The sequence below is a fragment of the Pelodiscus sinensis genome, chromosome 29 (assembly GCF_049634645.1).
Source record: "Pelodiscus sinensis isolate JC-2024 chromosome 29, ASM4963464v1, whole genome shotgun sequence".
NCBI lineage: Eukaryota > Metazoa > Chordata > Testudines > Trionychidae > Pelodiscus > Pelodiscus sinensis.
Window position 1 is genome coordinate 11,458,234 of NC_134739.1, and position 20,799 is coordinate 11,479,032.

General features: G+C 57.9%; 1 protein-coding gene across 7 annotated transcripts in view; it reads right to left on the reverse strand.

Annotated features, from left to right (window-relative positions):
* GRB7 (growth factor receptor bound protein 7) overlaps positions 1-20,799 on the reverse strand; it is a 48,416-nt gene that overhangs the window by 23,316 nt on the left and 4,301 nt on the right. For 2 of the 7 annotated variants that reach the window (XM_075911587.1, XM_075911584.1), the window contains exon 2: positions 17,480-17,570. The exons of 1 other annotated variant lie outside the window; for it this stretch is intronic. Coding sequence is in view for 4 of the 6 variants with exons in the window: in XM_075911584.1 (XP_075767699.1) it covers positions 17,480-17,570 (91 nt within the window). In the remaining 2 variants the exon portion in view is untranslated. Of the gene's footprint in view, positions 1-10,476; positions 10,663-17,479; positions 17,571-18,003; positions 18,622-20,799 lie in introns of those variants that run through there. 4 more of the 7 variants (XM_075911583.1, XM_075911582.1, XM_075911585.1 and 1 more) reach the window with 4 other exon arrangements.

Genomic DNA, 20,799 nt, shown 5'->3' on the forward strand with positions numbered 1-20,799 from the left:
TTCTACACCTGGTTCTTTCCAGCAGGGTGAACAGCTGGCCCCTCCCTGCAACAGCTCACCCCCTTGGTATCTGGGCCATCCAGCTGACGGAGACCTTTCCGATCCTAGCAAGGGCGCTGTGGGGTCCTGAGCCCTTGTCAAGGAGAAAAGCCCCGTGCTTCACGGCCCGGCTGCGCCGTGTGGCGCAGGACTGAGGGGTGAGTGAGAGACATCAAAGGGGCTGTCCAGCTGGAATGGACCCGTGGTCCATCTGGCCCAGCCCAATGAGCCCCAGCCCTTCACTGCACTTGCCCGGCCACAACCAAGTCAACCCGGTCTGGTAACTTGCCTCGGACGGTGACTAAGGCTGAATGCATCAGAGGAAAGTGCAGTTTTCCTCCCTGCCACCGAGCTCTGCAACACAGCCCCAGGTTCCTTCCTGACCCCTGCTGTTCGCCGTTGCTTTGTGCCCTGTGGCATGCGGGTCGCTACCCCTCGTGACTGTACCCTACCGGGTGCCAGGCCTATTCCGCTTCCGAATGCAGGTGGAAAGGACCAGCCGCAGGCTCAGACTCTGGACAGAGATGCCCAAGTCTAGCCATTAACTCCAGCTGAACCAAATCCTGTAACTGCCGTGGCTGAGGGCCGCCATCCAGGGGGGCTTGATTGCTTGGCTCGGGGTTACGACCCCTTTTCTACAGCTGGGTGCTTTTCTGGGAAGTTCCAAGGCTGCAAAAAGCAACTTTCCGTGGGCTGAGGAAGGGCATAGGACCAGCAGAGTCTCTGGCCACTCCCCACCCCACCTCCTGGCTAGGGCGATGAGGGATAAAGTCTTTGTCTGTTGATGCTGGTTCTACCATCTGCCTTGGCTGTGGCTCTGGGGAGATCCAGGGAAAGGAAGGGTTTCTGGAGCCGGGCCAGTCACACAGAGGCATGGTCAGAAGACTGGAGGGGCCACGAGGAGACGCAGCTGTGTGTGGAGCTCAGCCAGCCCGGCTGCTGTGTCGTAAACTCCCCACTAGCGCAGCCCGGACTGCGGATGAGGGCAGAGCCCACGAGGGGCCGAGAGGCCAGCAGAGGCCCGGGGTGAAAGTCCTCTGACGAGCCAGAGGCTGCAAACACAGCAGAATTTCCGCACATTCTCCCCACAGACCCAGCTCCAGGTCAGGACCCCCTATACAGCGAGAGCTGTGGGTCTCAGAGCGTGGCCCGTCACCACCCTGCAGGTGGGCCGTGGGTTCGAGGATTCCGCCCACCAGCAGGGAGCCCGCATTGGTGTTCCAGCCCTGCACCCCTCCCCCCAGTATCCCGAAATGGCGCTGCCGTGTAGCCGTAGCCTCAGAGAGCTTGGCTGCATCCCAGGCCCTCACTGCAACTCGTTTTCCCCAACTGCAAAGTGCAGGCAAAGCGCCTGCCCCCATGAAACAAGGCAATTTTCAGGGATGAAACTGCCCCAGAAGTGCAAAGTGCTGAGATCTAGCAAGCTGGGTAGCTCCCGTTCTCATATCGCATTGTGCCTGGAAGACGCTGCAGCATTTTAACTAGTACCTGCCCGGAATACCTGCGGCGTTACACTGCACAGATGTGACTTTCAAAAGAGCATAAGTAATTTAGGAGCACAAGCCTGATTAACCTGCACTAGGACTTGTGCGCCTAAGTCACTTCAGGAGGGCTTAAAGACCCACCCCAGATGCCTATCAGCCCTTGAGTGACACCAGATGATTGTAATAAAAAGACAGGCGTGACTGTGTTGGATCTGATTTTGCTCCGTGTGTGAACCAATCCGGTAAATTGTTTCAGTTTTATGAGGTGTTTACACACACTTCTAAGGGATTTGCACACGGATACGGGCAATGTTTGAGTCTAAAGTTTGAATGTTGACTAGACGGCTAATCCAGTAGCTGCCAGCAACAACACAACCCACGAGAGCAAGGTGTCATATCAGGAGACAAGAGAGCCACTAAGGGCTAAAGCAATGACCCCAGAGCTAAGCCATGACGTTCTGTTTATCACAGGGCCTAACCACATAAGCCACAAAATTAGGGGCTCCTACAACTGCACGTCTTCTGCTGCCGTCCAGTGCCAGCAATGCCCCTCTGCCATGGATATCAGCCAACCCGACAAATGGACCCAAATCAGCCTTCAGAAATGGTAACACACACACACAAATCCGTAGGGGAATATTTTCACCTGCCGGGGCACTCAGTCATGGATGTAAAAGTGGCCAGTCTGCTACAAAGGAATGTCTCTAACCAGTTACAGAGAGAGCTGGAATTTTGACACCGTTACCCTGGGCTTGAATAAAGACATTAAACTGGTGGGCGCATTACAAAGCCAATTTCCCCGACCTTTGACGTCCCCCATTTCCACATCAAAAGCTATGAATGGGACACATCCAGCCCACTTAATTAGCCTCATTAACACAGATCCTACAATGGACAGGTACTTCCTCTGCAGTTATACAGATCTCTGGGTTTCTGTGATGTCCACTCCAATTCATCTGAGGAAGTGGGTTTTACCCACGAAAGCGCATGCTTCTTTATCTTTTTTATATTTATATTTGTTCTAAATATGTTGCTTAGTGCCACAAAGCGATGTGTTGTTTTTAAAGTGACAGACACGCACGGCTACCCTCACTGCGGTTTTTTGGGCATGTTTACACAACATTGTGAATCCGGCAGTGGGGAGTCCAAAGCTGCGTGTGTTTATAATTGCTGGGCCTGCGTCTCACCGCCGCGTGAATGTGTCCACACTGCACAGTGACACTGGGACTCCGGCTGTGACCCACACCCTTAGCAGGGGCCAAGGGCCTGGGTGCTCGCTGACCTGAGTCGGGCTGATAGAAAGGGGGCTTTGGGAGGCAGAGCCTAAAAAGGCTCCAGGGAGGAAGGGGTTAAAGAGCTAGAGAATTCAGTTTTATGCCCTGTCTCCTTGTGATCATGGACAAGCCACTTAGGAACCGATTCCTAAGGTATTTAGGTACCTAAAGAGGCAGAGAGGCTGCCCAGCAGGTGCCTAAATCCATTTAACCATGTGGCCTTTGGTCTCTTTGCATCTCAGGGATAAAAGCAGGGATAACAGACCTGCCCTGCTTCCTTGGGAGGAGAAGGGGGGGCGAGGAGGAATTCAATATCGATTGCACCAATGCTCCAATGCCTCCGCGACGGACACCCTCTAGACGGGTAGAAAAATCGCTTGTGTCCAACGGCGTGTCTGCTACGCCTTTTTAAACTGGTGCCTGGAAAAGTTTCAAACCCTTAGGAGCCTGGTGGCTGGTTGCAAGGAGCCCCAGGGTCTGCCCTCATTAACATATTTTCCGAAATGACCCATCTCCCTCATGAAAGCATGGCCCAACTGGAAAGACCGAGAATTCACCCGTCCAGTATGTCCAGCCCCGGAGCAAGTTTCTAGCTGTAACGAGCCCCACGTCCCCACAACCCTCAAGATCAAGAGCCCGTCATCCAGCAATTTACAGCCGTGCCGTCGCCTAGTAACTTTGGCTCTTCGTTCCTCGACGCGTTCCTTGCTTTGACGTCAATACCGGTGCAAGGAGCTTTGGAGACCGGGCTGACCTGTCACGTCCTGATCCTGCTTTTATCCTCTGTACAACGCTGGGTCTGGCCCTTCCTAAGTGTCAGTGCGACCATCGGACCAACAGCTGGCATGCACACAGGGAAATACACGGTCTCTCACGCTGGGGCAGATGAAGAATAACTCCACTGACTCACAGAGCTAGGCCACCAGCAAACGGCAGGGTGGGAGGAGAATTGGGCCCTGTAGATCACAGAGCAAATCAGGGGTCCAAGCTGCCCATTAACCTGTCTTTACGAGAGACACCAACAGCCAAACGCTCCAGCGGAAGGTCCAACCCCTCACAGTTACGCCTCATCTCCATACAAATCTGACAGGGGACGTTTTCTGTCTGTCCCCCAGTCGGATGAAAGGTTTATAACCTGAAACCTGAGGGTGTTGCAGTGGCCTGTGACTTCTTGCCATAAAATAAAAGCCTGTCGTCTGCGGTTGAGCTGAGCCACGGTGCCAAGCGAAACCAACGAAGGGCTGAAATGAACCAGCAGGGCTGGAGAGACCCTGTGGGGACAGGGTCAAAGAGGGGAGGTATTAGAGCGCCGAAGACACTCCTTACACTGTGTCTACACTGTGAGAGCCTCTTGGCACAGCTCTGGCGGCGTTGCTATGGCAGCACAGGCCTGTGCGGGAGACACCACCCGCACTGGCAGAAGGGGTCTTCGTCGGTGCAGGAACACCACCTCGCGGACGGATATTAGCAACATCAACGGAAACCTTCGTCTGGCCACGTAGCTGTGTCTGCACTGGGGCTGTGAAATATCGGTTACTTGAATAGTCGAGTAACCTCATGAATTCTTAGCGGTGAGTCGACTAGTCTATATTTCCCGAGGGTGGGGCCGGCAGCCAGTGCGCTCCGGCCCTGCTCCCAAGGTGCCCCCTGTCACTCCGTGCTGCTGCCTCTGTATCAGAGGCAGCAGCGTGGGGTGCCAGGCGAGAACTGGTCCATGAGGGGAGCCAGTTTAAAACCCAGATCCCCTCACAGGACACAGTCCGAGCTGGAACTGAGCTAGGAACTGCCCACCCGGCTCCTAATACACTTTAAATGCGGAGCTGCAGCGGGGGTATCCCGGACCCGGCGTGAGCCAGGACTGAGCTGAGCTGCCTGCCCACCCGACTCCTCCTAATACACTTTAAGTGCAGAAATGGAGCAGGGGTAGGTCCCCGACCAGTCGCAAGCCAAGACTGAACCAGGCTGCTAAAAAATTCACTGGCAAGCGCGGGGGTGGAGTGGGGAATGCTTGTTGTCTCTAGCATTAACCTATACACTTCTGCTTATCAGTTAATTGACTACACTATTTCATCCCTAGTCTGCACTGCAGGATTAGCCAGCACAGCTGTGTCGGCCAGGGGTTTTCAGTATAGACCAAGCTTCGGCCTCATTTCTTTAATCCCCTCTGTGCTCCTGCACCACAGAGTTAATTTCCACACATACAAGGGATCAAACGAGCAAGGCGAGTTCGGTCAACATGGCCTGACGAGTCACCGGCCTGATTCCTTCTCACCCCCCACGCTGGGGACCTGCCCCAAAGCATTACGTTGTGCAATGCTCACGTAACACCAACAGGCGGAACTGAACCTGCAACCTCTGGAGCTTAGTGCAGAGCTAGACAGACAGATAAGACGGGTGAGGGAATATCGCTCACATCTGGGGATCAGTGCCCGGAGCTATTAGAATCTCAGCTGCCGCTCGGAAAGCACGTCAGCACTAACTCTGAAGCTCAGTGTTTCTCTGATCTCCTCCCGTCTCGACAAAGGGGGGCTAAGAGGCCCAGCCAGGCCTGAAGGATAGCAGGACTCCTAGAACTGGAAGGGACCTCAAGAGGTCATCAGGTCCAGTCCCCTGCCCTCACGGCAGGACCAAGCACCATCTACATCATCCCTGACAGGTGTCTGTCTAAGCTGCTCTTCCATATCTCCAGGGATGGAGATTCCACAACCTCCCTAGGCAATTTAGTCCTGTGCTCAACCACCCTGCCAGGTAAGAAGGTTTTTTCCTAAGGTCCAACCTCAACCTCCCTGGCTGCAACTTGTGCCCCAGAAAACTGGGTCACAATCCGCCAACTCCCAAATTTGCAAACGAGGGCGTTCTCTGCCGGGGAGCCTCCTCTTGGGAAACAACTTCCTGGCTCCAGGCAAATCCAGGGGGTTGGCTTCAAAACACACCCACCTGCCTACACCCGCCGAGGTGCACACCTAAAACCACCCAGGTCACCCGCCGGCAGACTGAACACACGCACCCATGTCCCTGCACACTCACAGCTCTCAAAACAACAACACCACTACCACCACCCAGGGACATCGGCACGCAGCCAACACCAGCGAGCCCTGGGGAAAAGCAGCCCCATTTAAAGTTTAATTTGTTCAACCGGCCAAGGCGAGAGGCCCATTGATCTCGCGGTTTAATCATTCATTTCTTATTTACAGTCCCTAGGGAGGAGGGCATATTTGTCTCCCTCCTCCCCCCTCCTCAGGTTGCTGCCTGCCCTGTAGGCCAGGAAGCTCAAAGTCCATTGTCCGTCTCTGGGTCCGTCTCTGGTCAAGGTCCCAGGCTCGTGCTGTGTCAGGAGCAACTTTCCGAGGTGTTTGTGCTTGAACGTTCCTATGTGCCGCCCGGGAAGGGGGGTGGGAGCAATTTCAAGGCCTGACTTTGCAAAGTAGCTTTCCAGACAACTAGCATCGCGGCTCAGCTTCACCAGCGGATATCTCGCATGGCCCCACCCGTTGGGGATTGGAGACATCTAGCATGGCCCCATCTGCTGGTCAGCTGACAGCCGAGCCTGGGTTTCAGAGCCCAGGCATCCGCTCCCTCTCCCTGGAATGCAGCCACCTCTAGGGTGAAGCCCAGCAGCCTGTTTTAACGGTGGCGGCAAAGCCACGCAAGATGTGAAGCAAAGATCACTGCATCCCTGTGAAACAGGAAGGAGAATTTAGGGAGAGGTCGAAGCTCTGGAAACCAGGACTCTCCGGTCGGACAGGACGTTGCTGGACCAGAGTGTCTGGGTGGAGAGCTGGTAGCTAAGAACCCAGAGGCTGGCAGGGCTACGGGTTGCCAGCCAGCCAGAAGCCCAGCACGCCACAGTGGGGCCACCCAGCAGGGCTGAGCTGGGCTGTTCGGCGTGGCAGGCAAGGGGGAACAGGACCAACAGGGCAGCAGGGCCAGGAGTGTGGCGGGAGCCAGCCAGTAGGGTTGCCAGATGGTTTAACCAAAAATACCAAACACGCCCTCCTCTCCCCCGCAAAAAAGCCCACCAGGGAAAAATAGGGGGAGACCAAAGTTGTTGAGCAAAAAAAATTAAATAAAAAACAGCATGGCCCCTTTAAGAAATGCCTTTGAGGTTTTTTGGCCCTGACAGGCTGCTGATGGCCATCCACCATCTTGTCTTCCTGCTCCGGGCTGGATAGATCCCCTGCAGAACCAGGTAAGCACCCGGGATTTTTGCCTCCTGGCCGGGAAAAAAGTCCAAAAATACTGGACATTTTAGGTGTCCTGAATTTTCTGAATGTTTTTACTGGGCAGGAGGCGAAAATACATACTGGACTGCCTTGTTCTACAGGGGCAGGTGCTTTACCTGCACTTTGCAGTTGGGGAAAATGAATTGCAGGGCTGGAACACCTGGCAACCCTAGCAGCCAGCACTTGGTCTGATATGACCTCCGTTGGTCTGGCAAAATCTCTCCTCCAGAACCAGTCAGGTCCCCAGTGTGCCGGAGCAGGCAGGTCCAACCTGCAGCTGGATGTGGAGTTTGGCTAAAGCACAGGCCTAGAATGCGAAGCATTTGCAAAGTGATACGGTGGCGCACCTCTGGGACCCAAGTCTGACGTCTCGCCGGGCACCCGGCTCCCGGGATCCCATTGGCACGTCTCACCCTGACTCCTCAGGGTCGTGCACTCGGTGACCCCCGAGCCATCAGCAAACCGGAGAAGAGCTGGGAGCCGTAAAAAGCGACAGAGACACCCGGTCCAACTCGCTTGAGAAGACGGCTCTCGGCAGCCCGAGATCTCCTCCCCCGACCTTACGACAACGTGCAGGACACGGAGCGGCACCCTGGCGGGGACACCGCTTACCCCCGACAACGCCAAAATCAGAGCTCTGCGCACGGCTTGACCGGCGGGCTCGCCGTGGGGGGAACGAACTGATATGCGGGAACCAAATGAAGCCAGAACAAAGCATCGAGGAGACACCTTGTTAACCCCCCCAGCTTAGCACTGTCTGATGCACCAAGCTGCTGGGACGGGCCCCCTGCCGATGCCTGAAACGTAGCCCATCGCCTCATCCGCCTCCCACAAGACGCTGCCCCCGGGGTCTCTCGGATCCAGGTTGGGTGGGAGGGAGGGTGCAGGAACAGGCTGGGGGTGGGGAGGGAGGGAGGATGCAGGAGCGGGCTGGGGGTGGGGATTTGATAGCAGCCTTCAACTTCCTGAAGGGGGGTTCCAAAGAGGATGGAGAGAGGCTGTTCTCAGTAGTGCCGGATGGCAGAACGAGGAGCAATGGGCTCAAGATGCAGTGGGGGAGGTCTAGGTTGGACATTAGGAAAAACTCTTTCCCTAGGAGGGTGGGGAAGCACTGGGAGGGGGTCCCTAGGGAGGGGGTGGAATCTCCATCCCTGAAGGTTTTTAAGTCCCGGCTTGACAAAGCCCTGGCTGGGTTAATTGAGTTGGGGTTGGTCCTGCCTTGGGCAGGGGGCTGGACTTGACTCCTGAGGTCTCTTCCAGCTCTAGGATTCTGTGATTCTGGCCAATAGGTACCTTCAGGGGTCAGCAGGATTTTGACCACAGAACTGGAGGACACTGGCTAGGAGGGGCCAGGAAGTCTCCCCCCCTCAGCCGCAGCACAGCTCTTTGCCACGCAGCCACGTGATTAGCCAGGTTCTGGTTCAGAGACCAGGCAGGCAGCACGCAAAGGGTTAATAGGATGGAAAATCCAGGCAGGGCTGCGTTAAGGGCGCAGGCCCTTAAGAACATAAGACCAGCCATACAGAGTCAGCCCAAAGGTCCATCTAGGCCCATATACTCTCTTCCCACAATGGCCAATGCCAGGGGCCCCAGAGGGACTGAATAGAACAGAGAATCATCAGGTGATCCATCTCCTGTTGCCCATTCCCAGCCTCTGACAAACAGAGGCCAGGGACACCATTCTTGTCCATCCCGGCTAACAGCCATTGATGGACCTAACCCCCATGAATCTATCTAGCTCTTTTTTTGAACCCTCTTAAAGTCCTGGCCTTCACATCATCCTGTGGCAAGGAGTTCCACAGGTTGACTGTATGGTGCATGAAGAAAAAACTTCCATTTGTTTTTTTTAAACCTGCTACCCATTCATTTCAGTTGGTGACCCCTAGTTCTTGTGTTATCGGAACAAGTAAATAACTTTTCCTTATTCACTTTCTCCACACCACTCATGATTTTATAGACCTCTATCACATCCTCCTTAGTCTCCTCTTTTCTAAACTGAAAAGTACCGGTCTTTTTAATCTCTCTTCATATGGGACCTGTTCCAAACTCCTAATCATATTTATTGCCCTTTTCTGAACCTTTTTCGGTGCCAAGAGATCTTTTTTGAGATGAGGTGACCACGTCTGCATGCAATATTCGAGATGTGCGCATGCCCTGGACTTACATAGAGGCAACAAGATAGTCTCTGTCTTATTTTCTGTCCCTTTTTTAATGATTCCCAACATTCAGTTTGCTTTTTTGACTGCCGCTGCACACGGAGTGGATGTTAACTCTCTTGAGCACTTTGGTATCATCTGCCAATGTTGCCGCCTCGCTGTTTACCCCTTTCTCCAGATCATTTATACACAGATTGAATAGGATTGGTCCCAGTACGGACCCTGGGGGAACCCCTCTAGTTACCTCTCTCCATTCTGAGAACTGACCAATTATTCCTCCCCTTTGTGTCCTGCCTTTTAAGCAGTTACCAGCCCACGAGCGGCCCTTCCCTCTGAGCCCGCGACAGCTGACTTCCTTTATTGACTTCCCTAGGCATCGGCTCAGCAGCAAAGGAAACGAGCCAAGGGAGGAGGCCAAAGAGAATCCCACCAGCACAACACCCCAATGGGGCTCAGGGACTCCCGGGTCCCAGGCAGGCTGGCTCGACCAGCCCCCGTCTGCCATCGCTGTTCTCCTCCATAACCTGCTGGGATATTCCTGGGCAGGTCTCCCCCTACCCGAGTCTATTGCATTCCCCAGTCGGCTCTAACTAGGTCCTTACCCCCTGCCCATCACCGTGGCCTCAGGTCGGCGCTCGCTGGCCTCGGATTGCTCAGCACCAACAGGGCCTGTTTGCCCGGGTGCCTCTGACATGGCCTGGCCTGGGGTTCCCGGTCCACGCGGGAGCCTGGGACGGCCGATGACCAAGGCACAGGCCCGGGTGGGCCCACTCAGCCTCAGAGATGCCAGCCCAGCTCAGAGCCGGCTGCCAGAGCCCGAAACAGGCCGAGAGCTGCAGGTGTTTCCGCGGGAGCCCCTCCCGGCAGCTCCTCCCTTCCCGGCAGCAGACAGGGCTCCCCTTCCCGTCTCGCCCGCCCCCGCGCACAACCCAGGAGTAAGACGCCGCGAAGGGGGGGGGGAGAGACTCCTGTCCCGAAGCATCCCCTCTGCTCGCCTCCCTCTCGGCTTCTGCCGGGCAGCAGGAGGAGGAGCGGCTGGTCGGGGAGCAGGCGGGAAAGCGGAGGGAGGGGGCGAGAAAAGAAGGGAAGAAAAGTAGGAACGGAGGGAGGGCGGAACAAAGAACCGGTGAAGGAGCGAGAGAGGCGGAAGAGAGCGCCCGTTCGCCTGAAATGGGGGGGGGGGCTGCCCCCCAGCCGTGCCGGCTCTAGGGGCGGCAGGCCCCCACTTGCCCTCCCCCCACGTTCCGCGCTGTACCCCTCGTCCCAGGCTAGTGTGGGGGGGAGCCCCCCCGCCGCCTACCTGGCCCCAGCGGCGGGGAGACGCTCTGGCCCTGCTGGCTTGACAGAGAAACTGGGGATTCCTGTTTCGCTCTACTCCTTTATCTACCTGGCTGGCTGGCGGCGGGCAGCCCACGCCCCCTGCTTGACATCACTCCGGGGAGAGGAAAAACAGCCTGGCTGGCCCGGCAGGATCAACAAAAGGCCTCATGGCAGGTGCAGGGCTGCTCGCTTTGCTATTAACTTTGTCGCTCCGTGGCTTGGTGGATAACTCCCCCCCGCCCCCGCACACACACACACCCCCCACGCCCGGCCCCTTCTCTTTAGCCAAGCCGCTGGGAGATGCCACCTACCCCCTGGTGCTCCCTAGCCCTAGTATTTGCATCAGCCTTCGTCTTGGCCTTTGGGGACCAAGGGGATGTTGGACCAGGGTCGTGGGTTCACTCAGCCCATGAAGCCTTCACAGAGCCTGTGATCACCACAGCCCTGGAGAGGGCGGCTGGCCTAGTGGTTAGAGCGCTGGGCTAGAAACCGCAGTTTGCTTTTTGTGACCCTGGGCCTGTCTCCTCGTCTCAGTTCCTGCCCTGTCCTCCAGCCACAGGTGTAGTTCTCCTTGTCTTTCTTGGATGGGGGTGCCGGCCTGCCCCTCGACACTGGGATCCTGTGGCAGGAGGCATCCGAAAGGGGCTGGGGCAGGCGCTAGTGCCCAGCGGGGAGGCTGAGAGGCGGGCCGGAGAGCAGTGTTCCCTGTAAGCCGAGTGCTTGGATGGCCACCCAGGAGAGATTCAAATGCCACCCGGCTGATTAGCAGAGCGCCCACAGCCACCAGCCGCAGGTGTTTCTGTGGGTGGTGCACATGCGCACATGCCTTGGTGCACCGCACAAAATTCATTCTGCACATGGATGGAATACAATAGAGGGAACATCAGCCTAGAGTTGCTGGCAAGGAGTCTCCCTGGAGCCAGGCCCGGGAGGTCTGCAGCAGGAGCACTTAGTGCCCCCTTTGCAGGCATTTGGGGGTTTGCGAACTGCCCTGAGCGCTGGGGTGGCATTCGGGCACCTGCGTCCTGACGGACGAGACTGGCCTGCGAACCACGTCTGGGGAAGGCGAGGCTTCCGCGGCGCCCGGAGCCAACCCAGCCCCGCGCCCCATCGCCCTCGCTGGCAGGAATGTTCCCTGGCACCTGCCAGCTGCCGACGGGCCCCTCCCCGGCTCAGACGAGGCTCCTGCGCTTCCCCTCCCCCCCTGCCCCGAATCAATGGGCCCATTGTGCTGAGGCAGAGTGCCCGTGCCCTATGGCAGTCCATGTGGTTAGTGCCGCCCCCTCTCCGCCCTGCCCGGCTGCTCGGCGGGGGGGCAGGGGAGCCGGGGGAGGGGCACGGCCTGGTGGTGGGGACGGGTGTCAAGTGGGGAGAGGCTGTGTCCCCCGCCTAGGCCTTTCCCTGCCTGTATGGACCAGCTCTCAAAGCAGCTCTGGGTGGGGAAACATCACCCCTCTCAGCTCTGCAGCTTCCCGGGGGTGGGGGTGTCTCTCCTTGACTCCCCCTGCCCCCCATTTGGGTGAGTGTATTTCCCTCCCCAACGCAGCGCCCACAACCCCCGGGGTGTGCGCCACCCACCCAGAGCTGGGGTGCCAGCGTCTGCCCTCAGTTCCAACCTGCAGCCGCCTGGCTCGTCCAGCCCTGAGGGGGGCCCCCCCACAACTCTGCCTGCCTCTCAGCCCCCCCTCCCCGGCAACTCGGGGACCCTCCACGCAATGGAGGCTCTGCTGTGTCCGGTCCCCCTGGTGCCACCTGTCCCTGGTCTGAGCTCTGTCTCGCCCCCTGCCTGGGACTCTCCCTGCCCCTTTGAACTCGTGGGCGGGTGCCAGGTGGGGCCGGCCGCCCGTGTAACTCAGCACTCTCATTACGGGTTTCATAACCGGCCGAGAGCCTGTCACTGCCTGGCCCCCGGCCAGCAGCAACATGCGCCTGACCTGCCTCGGTCAGGGATCACCGAGGACAGGCGGGACCAGAGCCGGGCCCGACCCTGCTGCTTGGGCCTAGCGCACCCCGGGGTGGGTACGACCCTGCCTGGTCATGGGGAGCGAGCGGCCCCCCAGCCAGCCCAGATGCACAGCGGGAAGGCGCGTCTGAACTGCCACAGAAGCTAATTGTCTCCATACACAGCCCCCTCTGGGCGATCCCCTGGCTCCTGCTACACGGGCAGCTCCGGCAAAGGGCCAGCGGGGGGCCTGGCTTTCGTCCCACCCGTGGCCCCGGGCTGGCGTCAGGCATCCACGGTCACCTCGCCCCGTGGCCTGTCTGCCGACGGCGGCCAATGCCGGGGGTCCCAGAGGGAGGGAACAGAACAAGGAACCGTCCAGTGATTCCTCCCGTCGCCCATTCCCAGCCTCTGACAGAGGCTCGAGACACCCCCGCGCCCCCGTCCAGCCTGGCTAATGGCCACTGATGGACCTAAGCTCCCTGAATGTATCTAGCTCTTTTTGACGGCACGCAGGGCTGGAGGCATGGTGCCCACAGGCGCGTGGCACGTGTGGGCTGTACGCGGTGGGCGCGGGCATAGACCTCCTGGCCCGCATGCAGGGGGGCGGTTTGTGCCCACACGCTCATGCCCAGGTGCCTTTGCTGCTGCAGTGGCGCCCTCTCCAGGTGGCAGCTGCTCTTGGCAGAGAGGTTACGCACAGAGCCGGCTTTAGGCCGATTGGCTCGATTCCCCAAATCGGGGCCCGCGCCCTAAAGAATACCGGACATGTCAAATTCTCAGACATTCTTCCCCTGCTGCGTCTGGCGGGGGTGGGGGGAGCTGGGGATTTAAAGGGACTGTTACTCTTTTTTTTTTTTTTTTGCTTAACAAAAAAACCTGGCTGCCAGGGCCCCGTCGAAACGGTTCGAATCGGGCCCCGCACTTCCTAAAGCCGGCCCTGGTTACGCACTCTGTGCGGGGGTGTGGGTGTGAGAGAGAGAGAGGTTACGCATATTGGAGGGGGGGGGTGTTTGTGTGTATGAGAGCGAGAGAGGGACAGAGCGCGCGCGAGAGAGGTTACGCACATTGGAGAGGGGGTGTGTTTGTGTGTTTGTGTGTGCGCACGTGTGTGTGTGCGTGCATGCCCCCTGCCAGCAGCAGTGGAGTCGTAAATCCTGACAAAGTGCTGGGACAGCATTTTCCACCAGACTCTTGTGCAACGCACAGGGTTTAATGTTCAACATTCACAACACAATCGGTGTCCCTCCGGCTGTCCTCCCGCAACCCTGGCCGTGGCGGAAGAAACAGCTGTGAGGGATGGGGAGACTTCAGGGCTCACAAAGACCCCGCCACCTCCCCCCCCCCCCCCCCCATGGCTCTGCAGCTCTCGCCCTTTGCCTCCTGCATCTAGCAGAGAGGGCCTGGCTGGGGAGAAGGGGAACCCAGTTAAACCTGCCATCAGCCTTCCCTGGGCTGGGGGCCATGGCCCCACCCTTGCATGTCCGTCACCCAACACCTGGGCCCAGCTCTGCGGGCTGAGCCAAGTGCTGACCCTAAGTCTGCCCCCATTACATTCCAGCTCCGTGCCTCGGTTTCCCCTGCGCCGGGGTCTGGATGGCAACATGGGGACAGGGCGTGAGGCTTTGCCTGTTCGTTTTGTGCAAGGCCAGGGTGCTCCATGGCCAAGCCGAATTCAGTTCCTCGGTTTCCCCTCCCTCCTCTGGGTCTGCCTGGTCCGCTCAGGCTGTCAGCAGTTTGGGACAGGGACTATCTCTCGCTAGGTGTCTGGGCAGCGCACGAGCAATTAGCAACAATCCCGTTACGCCCTTCCGAGGCGTCTCGACCCCTGGCACCAGGAGGGCTCAGAGCACTCCAAGCTGGCCAATTCCTCGACAAAACACCCCACAATTCATGGTGCCCAGTGGGTTACAGAGCCAGCTCCCCCACCAGGACTCTAGCAGCTGGATTTCCTGGCAGGAACCTCCTGCCCAATTCCAGCCTCCCTGGCCGTGATCGTTCCAGGCACTGCTCCCCCGAACCTGCTACCCCTGGATGCCTGCTCCCCTGCTCCTGTAGAGGCCGGAACCTGGGAAATGGAGGAACTGACCTCTGCATTGTCACAGATGTAGGGGGAGTTGCCCACAATGCACTGGGGCAGTTGATCGGTGCTGCCCTTTGCTCGGGGGTGCAGGTTGGGAGTCCCGGCTGGTCCCGGCACAGATGGGGCCAGGCTGGTGTCCCCTTCTGAGTCAGGAACGTCGCTTCTGACAAAGCCCCTGCCCAGGACTCTGAGGACGACAGACTGAGCCTTTCCCCTTCAGCAGGACAGCGGAGCCTTTCGCCGAGAGGGCAATATTTGACTCTTCCGTGGCAGGTTCAACAAGCATTACCTGGCCTTCTGCTGGGAGAGAGGGGCGGGTCGTGCTACTTATTCTTTCGTGGGGAGGGAAACTGAGGCATGGCTGTGTCCGCACAGTGCCTAGCACGACGGGAGCCTGGCTCGTTCTTGGGGCTCATGGCTGCCACCTCAGTTCAAATAATTACGACTAAGGGACCTGATCCAGAGAAGTCGCCACAGAACCCAGGTGCGCTGGTCCCAGAGAAGCTGGGTTTAAGTCAGACACCCCTGAAGTCCTGGACTCTGCTCTGATGCGCTCGGAGCCGCTCTCTTCCCGGAGCCTTCAGTGCTGGCTCAGAACACAAACCACCATCCCGTTTTCCAAGAAACAGCCCGCCCTACATCTGGCCAGCGTGGGACTCTCCCAGCCCTGTGACCCAACCCCGGACACCAGCCCCCCTTCCCCTGAGACACAGCCGCAGCGATCAGCCAAAACCAGGCAGCGAGGGCACGTTCCATCCCCCTCCTGCTCCACCCTCAGCAGCCTGCGAGGATGGCGGGGAAGGCCTGGATGGATCAGCCTGACCGGCCAGGGCCTCCTACGAGCTGCTGAGTCACCAGCCTGGGCTTGGCCTTCAGATGGACTGACGCCGGTTTTACAGTTCAGTTCCTAGCTAGGTCTTGCATGACCTTGGGCTAGTCATGTCCTGGCTCACGGCCTCAGTTTCCCCCAGCATCTGCTCCCCAAGAGCTCTGCGTCTGTTAACCCCTTGACTGTCCGTGGGACATTGATCCTCCTGCCACAGGCGGGGAAACTGAGGCAGAGGGGACTCGTCCCACGTCCCAGAGCTGGGACTCAAACCCAGGGGGCCTGGCCTTTGGTCCTCGGCTGGGACTGGAACATCCCAGCTCCTCCCTCCGTCTCCTGTGTAGCCACACAGGTGGGCACCTGTACGGGCTGGCTGGTACTGTGGAGCAAGATTCTCTGGGTTCCGCCTCTAGGCGTTGCCTAAGCCTTCTGGGGTCACTGTCTGGCTTAATTCCTCTCTCTTAAGAAGCCTCCTCTTGCTTTTACCCAGGTTGCAATGATATAGACTGGCCACCAGGTGGCACCCCTTCCCACAGATGCCTGCACCCAGCATGGGATGTGGATTAGATCAGGGTTTGTCTACACAGCAGGGCAAAATTCGAATTAAGCCAGGCAACTTCAGCTATGCCACTTGCATACCTAAATAATTTCGAGTAATAATTTGCGCTACGCAAATTGCGTCATTTATTCTGAGTCTATTTCGAAATAGGCTATTTTGAAATTGGATGCTGTCTCCACAGCACCCAATTTCCAAATAAAGTGCTATTTCGAGACTTCCCTTAACCCTTGTGGACCGAGGGTTACAGGGATGGAAAATATCAGAGGGGTAGCCGTGTTAGTTTGGATCTGCAGAAGCGGCGAGGAGTCCTGTGGCACCTTATAGACTAACAGGTGTATTGGAGCATAAGCTTACATGGGCAAAGACCTACTTTGTCAGATGCATGTAGTAGAAATTCCAGGGGCAGGAAATTCCAGGGATGGCAAAGATGCGCATCCGCTATAGGGGCAGCTATTTCGGGGTACCTCTGCTATCCTGAAATCACTTTGATATGTAGACATACCCCGAGAAATGAGAGTTAGGGAGTCGAAGTAAGAAGTCCTCCAGCCGGACGTTATTTCGAAATGACAGCTGGCTGTGTAGACGCGCACTAGGGTATTCCGAAGTAACGCTGCTGGGAAGACTGGGCATTGGAAAGCTGGGTCCCCGGAGCATCAGCTGGGCCAAGTCCCCCCTGCCACTCCGGCCGCTGCAGCCAGGCAGGGTGGCGTGTCCCGGGGCTGAGGGAGTTGAAGCAGATCACTGCGCAAGCAGCCCCTGCGTCCTGCTCTCCCGACATGCCCGCAGGCCAAGAGATCCCTGGGTGGTGTGGGCCAAGGGCTCTGGGATCTGGGCCCACGCGAGGGACGAGGGCCTGGGGCGGGTGGCCTCAGAGCAGGAAGCTGATGGCAAGTGGAGCCTCCGGCATGCACGGCTGGAGAGCGGGAGCGGGCGCTGCAGGGGTGTGCACGGGGGCCGGAGGCGTCTCTACGTGTCCCTGGGCCGCTAGCTCCGGAGCCTGCCTGGGCCCAGAGGCACGTGGGCACTTTCTCGGGGCAGTTCGGCCCCGGGCGCCGGCCTGCGGAGCGGCTCTCAGAGCGTGCGCCTGCCCCCAGCAGTGTTTGCCAGGCTCCTGAGCTGTCTCTTGGCAACAGTCCCCCCCAGGCGGAGCAACCTCCGGGCCAGGCCGTGCCAGGTCCGGGCTGGCAGGGGGCAGCTCCCAGCGCCCTCCCGGGAGAACACAGAGCTTGGGGCGGGGGGTTGCTTAGTGCCCAGGGTACCTGGAGTCTACCCCCAGACCCAGCTCCCCGTGGAGGTGGGGGGCAGGGCGGGCAATGGTGAGCCACCATGCGGCAGGGCTCCTTGGGACCCGGCTCTGCTAGGGGTTTGTCACAGGCAGGGAGGCCAAGCCACGGGCATGATGACACCTTCCATGCCACTGGGCTCCGTATCCTCGGGGCGCCCCCCAGCCGCCCTTTGCCTTTTCCGGAAAAAGGAATGAAACTTGCCACCCACTTTTTCACTTCCTGGCGCCTCCAGCCTGGTGCCTAGCTGGGAACCCGGCCCTGGCCGCGTGGGGGTGGGAGTCGCCTACCTTTCCCCGGGCTCCGCGCGGCGAGGTGGAGCGATCTCCCTCGGATCCAGGCCCGAATCCTGCGCCCCGACTTCCCCACTGCCACATTCTCCTGCGGGAGAGGACAGGAAGGGTCCCTCAGCCCCAGTGCCACCGTGTGCGGGCCGCGGTGCTAAAAGTGGAGCTAAGCCGGCCCGCGAGGGGTTGTGCCAGCAGCAAGGGAAGGGCCTGGAGGCCCCCCCTCTGCCCGTCTAGAGTCTTATACTGCACCCATCACCATGGTGTCTGGGCGTTGCTCTTAGATCATCTCTGCCACCCACCAGGCCTTGCTGGGGACGGCTCTGGCTCTCCTCCACGCCCCCGTGGTGTTGGCGCTGGCGTTTGATGTGACACCCCCTTTCTCCCGCCCTGGGGCCAAACGTCGAGAGCCTGCAGGGACCCTGGCAGAAATCCAGGGCGGAGGCCCATGCACCAGCCCCTTACAAAGAGGCTTAGCAATCAAGTGAGAGGCAAGAATCCCCCGTCCGCCAAAGAGCCCTCCCTACCTCGCCCATGGCGCCCACTTCCCAGAGCTCCCCGTCCGCCTCCTCTTGTCCTCGCCTAGCAGTTCTGACCATTTCTGTTCCAAACCACCAGCCCCAGCTGGGAGTCTTAGCTGGGCTCTCGCGTTGCTGTAATTTCCTGGCTATAGCTCGCTGCTGCTGCTGCTGGCTTTGTGCAGACGGGGAAAGAGAAAGGGAAGGAGAAGGATCCCTCATCCCCTACCAGCACCCACAAACTCTTGAGGTGCCCCCCTGCATTTTCCGCTGGAAGCTGAGGCCTGCGCCTTTCTGGGGAGCGGTGTCAGTCCGGACCCCCAGGGAGGACACATGGTCGAACTGCCTACAAATATTTTCCATCAGAGAATCTCATCTCACTTATCGAACGTGAATTAATTCAGCCTCAGAACCTGCCCCGCCTTTGAGGCTCAGCTCAGCATCTTCCCTTAGCTGCTGGGGGCTGGGGCACAGCAAGATGAAATGAGGTGCCTCTGGGCATGAAGAGAGTTAGGGGCAGGCCTGGGAAGTGCCTGCCATACCTGCGCTCTGATCGACTTGTCTACACTTCTCCTGCACAGCTGGGAATAGACCCTAGGGGTACGTCTAGACTACATGCCTCCGTCGACGGAGCCATGTAGATTTGTTTGTTCGGCAAAGGGAAATGAAGCCGCGATTTAAATAATCGCGGCTTCATTTAAATTTCAATGGCTGCCCCGCTCTGCCGATCAGCTGTTTGTCGGCAGATCGGGGCAGTCTGGACGCTCCCCTGCCGACATGAAAGCCCTTTATCGACCTCCCTGGTAAACCTCATCCTTCGAGGCATAACGGGGAGGTTGATAAAGGGCTAGGTCGGTGCGGGAGCGTCCAGACTAGCGCGCTGAGCCGACAAACAGCTGATCAGCTGTTTGTCGGCTCAGCGCGGCAGCCATTTAAATTTAAATGAAGCTGCAATTATTTAAATCGCGGCTTCATTTCCCTTTGCCGATCAGCCTAATCTACATGGCTCCATCGATGGAGCCATGTAGTTTAGACACACCCTAGGAGTCCTGGTTCCTCGTCACCTTAGATTAATTTCCATCCCAAACACAAGCCTGCGCCAGAGCAAAAAAGAGCAGTAAAGTCAGTCTCTAATAAAGTCCCATGTTAAGCAATGAGTTAATTTTACTCCATGAGTTTTTCCTGGGAAGCTAATAAGATTCTAGCTCAGCCTGCATAATCTCCCGTGTGTTCCCTGCTAGTGACCAGATGGGACCCTTACATGTCTACACTAGGAAATTATTGTGAAATAACTTAAAATAATCCCGCAATAACTATTTTGAAATAAGTTGATTCCCCCCAGAAAAGCAGGAGTTATTATTTTGAAATAACAGGCTGGGTCGTGTGGACGCTCTGCTTGTTATTTCGAAATGAGGGGAGTTATTTCTAAAGTGTAGACCAGGGCTAAATGTTAACATGAGTACAGCACCTTTCACTACAAAAAATCTCTGTCTACTTCATGGGTTACATACAGAACAAATGAAAATGCAGCCACCTCTGGGGAGGTGGGGTGAAAAGTAGCCGTGTGGGAAGAGAACATCTTGGCGGAGAATACGGGAACAAACCCGTCTGATTAGGAAAAGCGCTTGGAGCGTCCATGCCCGTGTGGAGTTGGAGGAGCTGGACTTTTTTAACTCGGCCAACTGGCAGTAGTAGGAAGCTAATCAAAGGCACTGGGTAGGCGGGGAGGGCCCTTTAACTGCAGGTTGCAGGTTGGTTTCATTATCAAGCAGCCTCCTGGTGTGTTAATCTGACAGCCAGCAGGTGGGGAGAGACGGGTTCCCCTCCTGGCCCCTCACTGACATGCTGATGTGGCTCTCCGGAGAATCCCTTCCCACCCCTGTTTGTGCCTCAGTTTCCCAATATGTAGACTCGGGCCGAGGGTATTTATTTGCCTGTCTGCCTGGCAAGGGACTGCGGTCATTGTCTCTGAGCACCAGCCCTGGCTTTTCCTGAGCCCACTTTGCACAGACTTGTAGAGATGGGCACCGGTGATTGGCGACTGTCTGTTCCTAGGCGAGGTCCCTGTCCAAACCTCCCGCCCACCCTACAGGTGTGAACTCCTCTCTGTTTCCCTGTGGGCAGGAAGCCCCCGGCAGATGTCTGACGCTGTCAGGAAAGTCCGCCAGAGGGTGCTGTAGAGCCAAATATGGTTCTTTTCTCCCCAAAGGGCCCAGGGCAGCTGCCTCTGTGCCCAGCTCCGCAGAACAAGGCGTCCCACCTAACAGAGGGGGCTCCAGAGGGAAGCCAGGTAAGAACTTGTCTGTGCAGGCGGCAGACCTTTTGGGGGGCCAATCTCAGCCTGGAACAAACGCCCGAGGGGACCAATCACGGCTCACTGCAGCAGGCCGGTGAAAGTATCTTACCATTTTTTATAGGTGCTGCCCTATCACAGCCCGGGGCCCTGCCGCTCTTTCGATAGCTCCCTGCCGGCTTGTGCACCAGCTCAGCCCGCTCTTGCCGGGGCTGCGCACATGGGTGCGCCCACGTCCCTTCACCTCTGTGGCAGGCCCAAGACACCCGCCAGGCAGCGGGAGAGAGGGAAGGACCCCCCGGGATGGACGTTAGCCGTGGTACCGGTGATGGAGGCAGGGTAAGAATGTGCCGAGATGAAACACCAGCCAGCGTGCTGCTAAGGGAGAAGGGAGGGATGGGTGTATGTTCTTGGGGGGGCTGAAAGTCCCTGTGAATAGAAATGGGGGGGGGGTGGAGTAAAAGGTGAAATGAGCTGAGGTACCCAGGGGAGCCCGGGGCGCCTCCAAGCCC